The sequence below is a fragment of the Mastacembelus armatus genome, chromosome 10, assembly GCF_900324485.2.
Source record: "Mastacembelus armatus chromosome 10, fMasArm1.2, whole genome shotgun sequence".
Lineage (NCBI taxonomy): Eukaryota > Metazoa > Chordata > Actinopteri > Synbranchiformes > Mastacembelidae > Mastacembelus > Mastacembelus armatus.
This window is the reverse complement of record NC_046642.1, coordinates 4,273,229-4,286,014: the sequence shown is the minus strand read 5'-3', so window position 1 is coordinate 4,286,014 and position 12,786 is coordinate 4,273,229. Positions and strand designations below refer to the sequence as shown.

The 12,786-nt window shown below is 38.0% G+C and overlaps 1 protein-coding gene across 6 annotated transcripts in view; it reads right to left on the bottom strand.

Moving 5' to 3' along the window:
- The window catches only part of LOC113144240 (LIM and calponin homology domains-containing protein 1), a 71,102-nt gene that overhangs the window by 39,842 nt on the left and 18,474 nt on the right, over nt 1-12,786 (bottom strand). For all 6 annotated transcript variants that reach the window (XM_026330123.1, XM_026330126.1, XM_026330128.1 and 3 more), the window contains exons 2-3: nt 2,175-2,245; nt 790-859 (exon numbers count right to left, since the gene is read on the bottom strand). In XM_026330123.1, coding sequence (XP_026185908.1) covers nt 790-859; nt 2,175-2,245 — 141 coding nt within the window. The remainder of the gene's footprint in view (nt 1-789; nt 860-2,174; nt 2,246-12,786) is intronic.

The window sequence follows — 12,786 nt, the reverse complement described above, 5'->3', positions numbered from 1 at the left end:
CAGGATCACCCTTCAGCATTAGGGAGTCCACTGGTGAGCAAGTCACCACAGATTGAAACACATTTACTGTGAAATCCAGTGCTATCAACCTTCAGTGTGCCTGTGTTTACATATCAGTCCTGGTCCTGAAAGGCCACTTCATCCAGATCAAGGTGATCATGAAAGGGCTCTATGCTACTACACTGTACTCCCTTGAAATGTGTTTGGGTCTACTGAAATCCACAGGCTCTCATTCAAACACAGACTTAAAATTCAGTGACAGTCAACTATGTTCAATATTCAGCTCAGGGTTTGGGAGCAGCTAGTAGTTTCTATCTGCTCAAATGAAGCCATAGTTTTTAATTGATGTAGTGCATCTCATTTTTCTTGGTTAAGGAGATGTGGACAAAAATATCAGAACAGCTGCTTGTTTACAACAACTTAAATACTATGAAGTTACACATATGTTGTATGATGTGTTATGTGATGGATAGATGGACCCTAAATGTATGACCATGATGCTAAGTTTAGGCAACTTTTCTTCTTTGGAAAGCTGCACACCACTATACAATAATATATAAACGCAAACATTTCTGCAGTGTATTCAATAAAGATAACGGTTTTTAACATTAGAGAGCACAGCAGAAGTGTAACATGAAAATTATCCCAGGAGAGGGACATAGGTGCTGCTAAAAAGGGAAGAGAAGACAACACACGAAAAAGATCCGAGAAGGTCAAAGGTTTAAAGAAAGGCCTGCTGGAAATAATGTTAATTTGAGTGCAAAGGAAGAGTGAAGGTAAAGGACTTACCAGACCAGCTATTGGTGTTGGAAGTCTGTTAATTTTTTTCACCAGACCAGGTTTAATCGAGCTCAGCAACCTAATAAAAGACAAGCAGGGAAGAAGACATCACAAGCTGAATTTTAATTAAAAAGCAAAAAAACAAACTCTCCCTCTCTTTCTGTCTCCGGTTTCGTACCAGCAGGTGTTTTGTGTAATTCATCATAACTCTATCATACCTCAACCTACCGCCTCTACTGTACCTCATGAGATTTCCTGCTATGGACTCCCTACAATAATGTTCAATAAATCCAACACATACAGTATGTGCAGGTGGGAAGACAATATTTCCAATATTAAAAAACTGTTTGGAATGAGAAGAATGCAAGAATGATACCAAAAGGTTAAAGTGGATTAATGCATGTATTCGGATCATTTGTCTTCACTGAAGACTTCAAGTTTGTTACAGCTTTAAAACACAAGTGGCAAAGACAACAGAAATAAGAGGCTTTTCCTGGATGTTAAAAGATGGTGACATGACTACATCATCTTATGAGTATGGACTGGGACAAACACATTTCATGAAATTTTGTGCACCAGAAAAAAGAGCAAGAGATTCGTGAGTGTTTCAATTACAGGATGAGTGTGATGGATAACACTATCATGCCCTAGTTTTCAGTAATTTGAAAAGGAGATTTTTTGAATATAAAGGCAAGAAAGCTGAGAATATATGGTGAAAAAGCACGATGCAGTAGAAAGAGTGGTTTGATGTTTTTTTAATTTTGATGGACTTCTGTTGAGGCACATAAGAGTCTGCACCTCATTGTGTGTGTAACCCCCAAAAGAAAGAAAATAACTCTAGATGTGTCATGATGATCTAGAAATTCCAAAACTATTGCTGTTAAATTGCTTCTGATGTCTGCGTTCACAATAAGACTGTGAAAACACTCGGGTTGTGTAACCAAACTTGGCACCATGGAACGTGAAAGAGAGAAAGTACCAGTGTCCATGTGTGTTTTCCAGTCTTTTTTCAGCACCTCGATTCATTCTAAGTGGACAGACTACAGTTCAAATGTCACATGATGCCAGTCTCAGATTACTAGACTATAGTGCTACACCAAATCAGGGCTTTTATGATAGAAAAACCTGTTAGACTGCTAATATTCTTGCTCCTAATTCTGAATCATGTGGTCCTTCGACATTCACATGTTGGTCTTTTTCTCTCTCTGGCGTATGATTCAGAAACAGAAATACAATAAAAAGCCAGAGCACTTTGTAATGAGTCTAAAAGTTCAGATTTCACAATCATTTCGACGAAGATTAACAAAGCTCTGATTTCAGTAAAAGTATATATGTTCAGGAGACAGTTTGATGACTAAAGACTCAGATAAAATAAAAAGGTAGTCAAAACTTACTCGCAGAGCAGAATTCCATTCTCCAAAGCGCCTCTGAAATTCTTCTCACCAAAACATCTTCCTGTCACAGCCTACACAAGGAACAAAAGGATCGAGTTAGTACAATACAAGAACAAGATGACTTCAGATAAAGAAAACAGAACATCAAAAGATCATTCTAGTTTTCTAGTTTCTGACCTTAAAGTCCAAACAGAGAAACTCTGATAGGAAACAAACAAACAAAAAAAAAACAAGCAGCAGAACCTTTATCTACACTCCTTTCACGTCTTTCCTTCAGAGTAAGTCCTGGGAATGGTATTGAGAAGAGCACAAAGAGCAGTCGGTGTATATCAAGTCCCTCTCTGGTTAACAGTGCTAAACACTAACAAGCTTGACATAAGCTGCAATCATCCCAGCCAAATGGCTCTGGCAGGCTAATATGTTGTGACAGGGGATTTATGGGGTAATAGTTGCTGAGACCCTCTAAAGAGGAGAAGCTGCCTGTTTGCATATATTTACATGGCTACAACATAATCAGAAATGTTCTCTTGTGCAGTTGCTGTTTTCCAATACTTATGAAGATATCTTATTTGTTGCAAGACACGTAAGTGCACAAAACCCTTGAGCAACAAACTTGTAGACTTTCCACAAAAACTGTAAAGTTCAGTCTTAGCAAAGTTTATGAAAGTAATTTAATTCAAATGACTGGACTCAGCTTCAGCTGGAGTAACATCGCACCTTTATTTATGCGAGTTAAGTCATCTCATAAACACATTAACAAAATCCCACATTAAAACACACAAATACCCCAAGTGCAAACATAAACACAGTGAAATTATTTCCTCCCACTCAGAAACATCTACTATTGCAAAACCTTTAGGACCAAGCCCACTTCAAATCCATTTATTCTCACAAACACAGGCAGACATCTGGCTAAAAAAGAGAGGGAGACCTCCTTTAGGCTGCTGGTTTAGAAGCCAAAACAATTACAAGATTATATTTACAGAGCATTTATTTGCTCAGCTGTGAAGAAAAGTGCAGAGATGTAGGGTGTCTGGCCCGGCTATGTATTTCTGTCAGCTTCTTGGCTCAATGGGACCCTGGATCTGTTAGAAAAGAAATGGACCACTGCATGTTAGCATGTAGGCCAAGAGTAAGCCTCATGGGGGGTGCAGTAAGGCATCATGTTTGGTCTTGGGAGTTAGACAGACAAGGAGGCAGATAAAGCTGAAACAAAGAAACAAGAGTGGCCCAGATTTTCCCTGGTGACACTTAGCTATTCACTGCTCCTACCGCTTCCCGCATCAGTACTTCTGAAGAGGGCATTGTGTCTGGTGTTGACAACACAAAAGTGATGAATGAAGCCTGGGCTTCAAAGTCTGCTTGAAAAAACAAACATATGGTTCACGTTGTGTGATTATGTTTTAAAGACTCGCTGTGGCTGAAACATAAATGGGCAGAGCTGGTAAAGTGCCACACGTCAATAGCAAATGGGAAACTGCTAAAAACATTAAAAACTGCACTGACTACAGTTTGACATTTATTCCTGATAACGCTCCCATGACCCCTGCAGCTAAGTAGGGATTAGCTAAACACAATTTCTAATACAACACACAATTTCTAAATTGACAGCTGTCTACAGAAGAAAGTAAGCAAATCTTCCCACCAGAACTGTTAAAGTTGGATTTAGAGGTAAAAAGTACAGCTGTATGCCATATCCACAGCAGCTCAAAGGTCGGTTGCCTCCACAACTGCACATCTGCACTGACAGAGATAACATGGGAATGCAAGAACTGTGATTGGATGCATGTGAGAGTAAGAGATTTAAGAACAGCTGAGCAGTTTTCTAACTTTAAACATCTACAGGCCTGTGGAGCTTATGTAACCTTAGAAAGGAAGACAGACTAGTTAACACAGGAAGCCTGCGTTTTCTCAGTTAAGAGCGGTAATCATCTTCCTCCCGCCTTAGGCTTCAGGGTAATATTATTTGGCAAGAAAGACTTCTTTGGCCCCGCCCACTGAGGTTTAATTTAATCAATGACATAATGCTGTTGCCAGATCTGTCACTGAGAAATGTTCATGGTTTCTGTGTGGTGCTATATAACTATAAATAACAGCAAACTGCAGATCCAAACAAAATTACTAAATAACAACAGATCTTACATTATAAAAAAAATAGTTTTCTTGTACATGAAGAAATAACATTATCAGGTGTCCACTGTATACATGTAGTAATCACAGGTGTAGTGCATCGGAGAATAGCATTACCTGGTTTTGTTCATAAGAGGCATATCATGTTCTGACCTCAGTACAGATTCAGTGGCCTAGATTCTTTTATATCCACAGCTTAAAAAAAAAAACAAAAAAAAAAAACAACTGCAGCCCAGTAGATGAGCTTGATTTAGAATTTCCTTGGTAAATGTGTCAGACGGATATTAGTACTGTGCTTGCTAAAACTGAAAGACCTTTCACTACAGTGATGTACCATGGTCACACAGAATCCCTAATCATACAGTAAATGTGGTTAGGTTTAATACATGGCTCACAGATGCTTTGAGGCAAAACATGTTCAATCTGGGTACTTTCAGGTTATTTAGAAGATAATTAGAAGAGTTTTTCACCAACCTTGAGTCTTGTGTAAATGAGTCTTTTGACAGTGCAAACAGATTTTATTAAACTGAAATAAAAGAGACGTTTTAAACTCTTCAACTGGAAACACAAAAACTGATCATTTTTATAAAAAAAAAAAAAAAAAAATAACACACTTCAAATTTTAAATATGTATTTGAAACATTTCTCAACACACCAATAAATCTAAGATTTGATTTCACTGGTCTCTGGTGGGCCCAAACCTCCAAGTGGAAACCAGCGTCACAGACATTAGGTCAGTTAATATTCTGTCCCTGTGGTTAATATGTAATAACATAAATTACATATTCTCTGGTGGCTACGCCACAGACCAAACTGTGAAATTAGAGGCTTGGTTTTCTCATCATGTTGTTGCCCAGTTTGGCAGTGACTGCAAAGCTGCTGCAGACTTTGATTCATGTACATCTGTTGCTCTCGTAAGTGTTGTCTTGAGTTGAGGATCACATGAAAGTCCTGTCTAGCCAACTGGAACTCTTAGTTTGAGACAACACACATTTAGGCAACATTTAACACAGAATTTATATGTTTTTCTTGTAATAAATTCTGTGTGGGAGAGTAATGACGTGACCATGCTAGACTGTAGTAAAATAAAATTTGACCATGTCCAACACGCACTAACAAAACTAATAAAACAGCTCAGGGTACAGCAGGAAGCTTCAGCTACAGTAACATGGCTATAAAAGTCAAGCTGCAAGTGTTTAGTGTTTAAACAGTTTCAGTGTTTAAAGGCCACTTAAAATTGACTATAAAACACAAAATCAGAAAACCCATCAATATCAGATCAAGTAAAAGAAGTAATAAAATTCCCAGACCACCCAGACTAATGATTTACAATTTTCTGATTGTAAAACAAAAAATCGGGCAGGAACATCAGGATAAGAATAGACTATGCTGAATGTGACACTGTTCATTAAAAAAATCTAATCAAGCCAAACAAACAAATCAGGATCAGGGTCATATGAGGGGACTCAATTAAAAGGAGGAATGTGTTGCCTTTGTCCTTTTCAGAGGAATGTCACTGGCATTGTTTCACAAACAATCAAACGATGGTGGTTGTTTTTTTTTCCTCTCCTTTTCGCTTCCTTCCCTTTGGAAACCCTTCACGTCCAGGCTGAGGTTATTCTCATTGATTCATGTCCAAAGCAGTCATCACTATCACTTTTCTATCCACAAAGAAAGGAAGTATCTGTTGGTTTAGAAACGCATGAATAAACTTTGCAGAAGCAAATTTAGCTTTTTGCCAAATCCTGTTTCCCTGAGGGATCAGTAGTGTGTCTGTTTTTTGCTTTGATGAAAGTTAAAACAGAAAATTCAGTAAAGTTTTAGGATGAAAACTCTCATGAGACCTTGCTTTCATGTTATGAGAGATACAATTCCAATACGATGAGACAAGACTCCGGTACAGTCACACTGTGTCTGGCATGGATCATAGCTCAAAAACAAATTTAGTGAAATAATATAACTTAAATACAGATCGAGATGGACAACTGGTACTGTATATTCTGTCAACACGGACGTGACAACAGCCAAATCAAGAGCTTTCTGTCAAATGGCCAGCGAGCCGATGACCGTTTCAGTGCCTTCGGTTGCTCCCTGTCTAACTGCATCCCCTCCACCCTGAGGGCCACCCACACAAAACAGATCTATTGCAATACAGCTTCCAGGCACGGCAAGAGATGGTCACCTGTCCCAAATTAACAACCAATAATCTGAGGTTTGCAGACTGGCTGTTTTCCGTGACTTGGGGAAGTAAAACAACTTTTTACTTTACGGCCCTGAAGCAAAGTTTGAAGAGTCAGTCAAATAGTTGACAGCTGTTAGCTCAAGGGCTAGTGAGTATAAACAGAGGCATTTGCTCCCGTGCCAGTCCTGCTTTACAGTCACAATCCACAGTGCCTGCTTGTAGTATAAAGCACCACAGTTTACAGGATTTGTCTTAAATGTGCTGGTTAATACTGGTGAATTCAACACTATGCCAGTTCATAAACACATGTAAATGTGTGTTCTGTGCTATAACCAATAATCTCCTGGCAAGGGATCTTAATCTGTAACTGCTTCTGGTTCTGTGTAACAGTATAAAAGCAAAAGCATGAGGAACCTTGCCATTCCCCAACACAAACTTCATGACATGTATACACAAAAACAATATTGCTGATGCATCACTAGTTTACTGTCTTCTCAGAGCACAGAACGATAAAAGCTTCTCAATTTGTCAGTAACGTAGAACCTAAACTCACTCATGACAAGGCAAAATATTACTCTGGCACAGAAACACTGAGCCGCCTGCCAAGTTTTTATCGTAAAATATATATAAAATATTTCCAAAAGCATTGAAATCGAAAACATCTGACGGTACATATGAAGATGGCCCTTTGTCAGGATGTCCCCTTAATTCAAAGAGCTTCACAACAAGTTCAGCCAAAGGTCAGGAGTGGTATCTGCATGTGATTAGTCATCCAGACCTTTTCACAACCTGCCACCACCACAGGGATCCTCTATTGTGACTGTGGACTCCTCTGTGCTCTGTGTGCTGGCATGCTGGTTGATGGGCTGAGGGAGGAAAAGGGGAGCGAGCAGTTTGAGGAGGTTATCAAAGAAAATATTTAAACTAGTCCACTCTGCGTTTTGGACTCTAAGTGTAAAACGTTTATTTGAAGGCACTGAATGCTATCACATCGTGCTCTCGGAAAGATTAAAGTATCGACTGTGAAACTTCTATGCAGATTATTTGCTTTTAAAACTGACTACTTGCAGTTAAACATAAAATTAAAAGTGGGTCTGGCAAAACAACATGCAAGGGGATTGTCAACAGATAAACCAATAGAGAGTAGAACAACAGGAATTTTCTACATAACACAACATCATTTTTACAGCAGAAACAAACAAACGCTTTTAGAAACTCTTCTTTCTGGAAAACTGAAGTACTTAAGGCTTCTGGTAAAACAGAATGTATCATTTTCCTCTTTGCCTTATTCTAACATGCATCATGAGGTTTCTCTGAGTTGGCAGAAGCTTTAGAAGATTTGGGCTAATATTAGATTGTGCCTACAAAGCCCACTTGGCAGATCACAGCTAAATCATCACAACCATTTGCAGACCATTTACCGTCAGACTAATCTGGAGACAGTGACACCAGCAAATACACTGGACTTAATATACTGTATTACAAACATGAGAGACGATCATATTCAGGCAGTAAAGCGGTAAATGTAAGTGAACTCTGACTAGTGGTAATTAACTGACACAAAGATTCATAGAACCCTATTGAACTACACATACGAAGAACTTAGTGACTCACAAGAGCCTACAAACACATCGGAACAGAAAGTTTCCTTCAGCATCTGTTTACAAGAGGCTGACTGCCAGTTCTTCTTTTTGGCTGGGGTTGAGATGACTCCCCTGAACAACTGACGTTTTAAACACACTGAACCGAGCCGAAACCACAGCAGAGTCGCTGCTCAGGTCAGAGACAATGAACAAAAGAGTACTATGAACAGGGGATATCACAGGTAATGACAGTTAATAGTACATAATTAGCATAGTATTACACTGGAATCAGCACTGTACCATCACAGCCCAATCCCATAGTCAGACCACAGCTTCTGAGGGAAATATTCATGTGTGGATTTGATGACAGCAGACTATTTAGGCTCCATTTAAAGTATCTGCTGGTTATCTGTTTTTTTTTTTTAGAATAAACCTAGACCACTCCATAGTTCAATGCCATTGGCCGCTGTCAGAAGGAAAGACATTCAGATACAAAACTATCACATCATTTTCAAACAGAAAGATAATAAAAATGAGAAAAAGACCTTAACTTGCCATTCACATGTGCCGTTTTAGAGGGGAGTGATTAAATCAAAAAATAAATAACTTTGTGCCAGATCAGTTAAACAGAAGTGTGAACCTACACATTTTAACTGAATCACTTCAGATTGTTTCTCAGTTTCTAGTATACACATGTTCTTCAGCAGCTTACACTACACTGAAGTCCATGTTACAGCACAACATATTGAAGAAGACGATGAGGTAGTCTGACTCCTCTTCAAGTTCCTCACTAATTTTTATGTAATCAAAACACAAACAGTTCCTACTGTTGCTCTCTCATTTCAGTCTAAAAAGCACAAATGTTCCCAGGCACACAGTAGATCCTGTGAGAGTCATCTGGTGTGGGAAACCTTACACAACCCCTGATTAGTCATGTACTGCTCCTACTCAGCAAGACATACTGGTATCATCTGAGCAGAAGCTACATTTAATTCGCTTGTAAGACTGGAGCTGTCAGCTACACTCACAGGACAGGAGGTGACTTCCATTGCAGTCATTATAAAGCCAGGGATGGTTTTTACTTACAAGCACTTCAACATGGCTATATAATAGCTCCAGTAACAACTAAGCATATGAAGATAGTCTCCATTCAACATGCCAGCACCAGAAATGACACCTCCACTGCCATTTGACATTTCTTTTTCTCGTATGGTATGTACAGAATATAGTAATTACATTTTGCTTTGTAATAAAAAATGTCTGCTATGAGGTTTAACGTTTAACTAATGACAATTTTTCTTAAAAACCAGATATAATAAATAAATAAATAAATATTTAAATGTAACTTCAACCATGAGAAAAACAAACCTGTAAACTCAGAGCACTTTAATCACATATATTTGAAATAAATTAAATTAAAAATTATAGTCAGTTACTCACTAAACCAGCAACAGTAAAATAACAGCACCCTAGGGGCCACTGCTGTGTCAGCTGCACCGCCTGCAGAAACACATTTCCCCATGGTGGAGCTGTTTTCGATGTCACACCTTTGTCTCTGGAGACGGGCCCGGTGTCTGTCAGGATGAACTGATTGAGCTCTGAATTAATGTCCATCTGCTGTTTGTATTCACACTGTAAATCTGCAGACCATCTGGAAGTTTGGTCCATATGTGGCTGAATCATCTAACTTCAATATATCATCAAAATTATTTAACAAATGAAAAAAACATATCAGTGCTTTAACAAAGCAAATATAGAAATTAAACTACAATTAAATAGGAACCAAGGGTAGAAAAAGGAAAATACTGTAGACAAAATAAGCGCTGCAAACTCTGCTTCTAGGGTTGGTCTATGGCTTCTGAATGTAGTTAGTGTTTGATATGTTATTATTTACAAGGCCTTTTCTCTGAGGCACAGTGAATTACTGTGCAGTGATATTCCCAATACACCTGCATCTGGGCACAGATAATGTGGTCTCTTTGAGCCGTTATGTCTTGTATCGTTTTGAAACATACATATCAAAGTAATTTAAAGGTGATAGATGCAGCTTATTATCATGCCGCCTAAAATAACAGCGCCTTGTAGCAAGTGTCATGCTATTTATATTATTTTATAAACCCTTTTGAACATTTAGTGCTCATCTATGGAAAACAGTGTGTTTTTATTGTTCTTTGCTTCTTTTGACTGGTGGAGGCAGCTATTTTAGAATATATAACCTGAACTAGGGATGGGAACAGATTTTTTTTTTTTTTTTTTTAGAAGATATTATTGATACAAATACCTTTATTGGTTTTGCTGATAGAAAATATTGTTTTGTCAGAATTTTGATCTGTAGTTTTTCCTTTTCTTTGAATGTGTGAGTGTACATGTGTCTGGTACATAATGAACATGCCAGACACTTCATGCTGCACATGACCTTAGAGCTATCTGTGGTAACAATCTATCTGGCATCATCTTAAATCGATGACATGAAAGAATATATGCACAACATTTGTATTCATTTAAGTTTAGTCAAAGAAAAATGGGGTGCAGTGGCATTCATGCCTGCTGCATGAAAAGATGTTTCAGCATATTACAGGTAATTCCACCCTCACTTGAAATGATGATTTTACAGTAAGTATCACTGTTGTCATCTTTCCTTGGACCACTTCCCAAGCCTAACTTAAACTTCTTCCTAAGTATGCTCTACATGTGCTGGCTTACCTATCTGTTGACTCTCATCTCATTGATACAGTGCTTGTTCTGTTCTGGAGAAGCTGATACAGTTCAAAATAACATTTAATTTTTACATCATCATCAGCAGAGCTTCTTCTTATAAACTACTGTGGGCACACATGCCTGCAAGCAGCAGTTTGTCACCTGGTCAAAATTAGAAAGTAATGTGCAGACATATGCATGTGCATGTGTCCTCAGATTCAGCTTATCGCTCTGTGACAATAACTCCTAAAGACAAGTGACAAACTAGGACTAAGAAGTTTACCAGACTTGGCTCAGCTCACTTCAACAGAGCTATGGATCAAATGCTTCTCAAGACAGAGGACAGGCATGTGACACATTAACAGTACTTCAATGAAGCACATGTTCAAAGGTCAAATTACAAGTCTTTTGTCTTTCTCATAAGACAGTGCACCCTAATGAACAAGCTATTGCTAATTTGCTAGTGAAATCTCATCTAAATACTCGATGTTGGGAATTGCTTTAAAAGGGGCCACACAAAGGTTCATTCTTTCCCTCTGACAATAATGAAACTCTGATTATAATGTCGGTGGACGTCAAAAGAAGCTAAACATGTCAGCTGGGAAACCCGGCAAACTGCTGTCAAAAAATGTGCTATGCACTTTTAACAGAAATGTCATTTTACCAGCTAATTATATTCGTAAAAGGTACAGTGAGTAGCATTTTAACAAATTATCACCACCTTGACAGTAAAATTAGTGATCAGTATTAAGAATATTACCAATCTTCACAAACATTCTCAGTTGCTACAGTTTACTGTCTCTCCTGTGGTACCTATCTCTAGCAGTTCTATAGCAACAACAGAACTTTTGGTCTCTGTCATGTGTCAGTGGTTCTCTGGATTTTCAAACAATTTTGATCGTTGTTAGATTTCTAGGTTTGGTTACAGAAGCATTTCTAAGTTTTCCGCTTCCTTTCACATGAAAGATGAAAAGTTGGATGGCCTTCCGCCAGTGTTCACATAAACTCAATGTGTGAGGAAGCTGGAAACTAAACAAGAAGGTCAACTTTCAAATGTCTCCAGAATAAACTGTACTCTCATGTCAAGCTGTATATTTTTGTCTACGGATTTTTCTGTTCAACATCTTCTAAGGAAAAATAGAGTATTCAACGCTAATGGAAGTTGGAAAAGTGACAGCTCCATAGATGCATAGAAATGTACTATTAACCAAAGAAGTAAAGTTTTTTTGTTTATTACCTGTATGCAGAGATCATTAAACATTTCATCTGAAGTGTCAACATGTCATGACCTTGATCAGGTAAAGCGTGTATGTGAAAAAGATTTTTAGGAACACTACATTTCACATTTCTGTACATGTAAAGTAGATTTTTATTTCATGCCGCTGCCTTGCCACAAGTTTAAAATATCCAAGCACATATAAACATATTCAGATGTGTGGAGAGAGAACTATCAAGTAGTGAACGTTAAAATACTTTTCTTTTTAGACATTTATAAATTAAATAAACTTGAAAACTGGAATTACTGTCACAGCATACCACTAGTTTTTGGTAGGTATAAACCTGATAGCTTGGTCACAAAAAACATTTTATTAAGCAGCATTTTATTAAAGCAGTGTTTTATGCTTCCAGCTGTGGTCACATACCGGAAACATGTGGCCGATTTTATTTCCTGGTCCATGTGGTCACAGACAGGTCTCTTCAGTTGTCTATAAGACCATTATGCTGTGCCAGTGGTTCCTCATAATAAAGTATTTTAGCAGGCTACTTTCTGACAAGAGCCAGAAAATTAAAAGATTAATATAAACTCCTTTAAAATAAGATCTAATCCATATAACAATCTTTTATCACCATGATTATTACTTAATGAGGCTCAAACAGCTTAGAAAGTGTGCCACAAACTACAGCACTGCAGCTATTTACATTACTACCCATTCCATTATACCCAATGCTATTCTATATTTACATGTCAATAAGAACGGGGGAGGTAGCAAGCACAAAATGTAGAACACATTATGTTGAA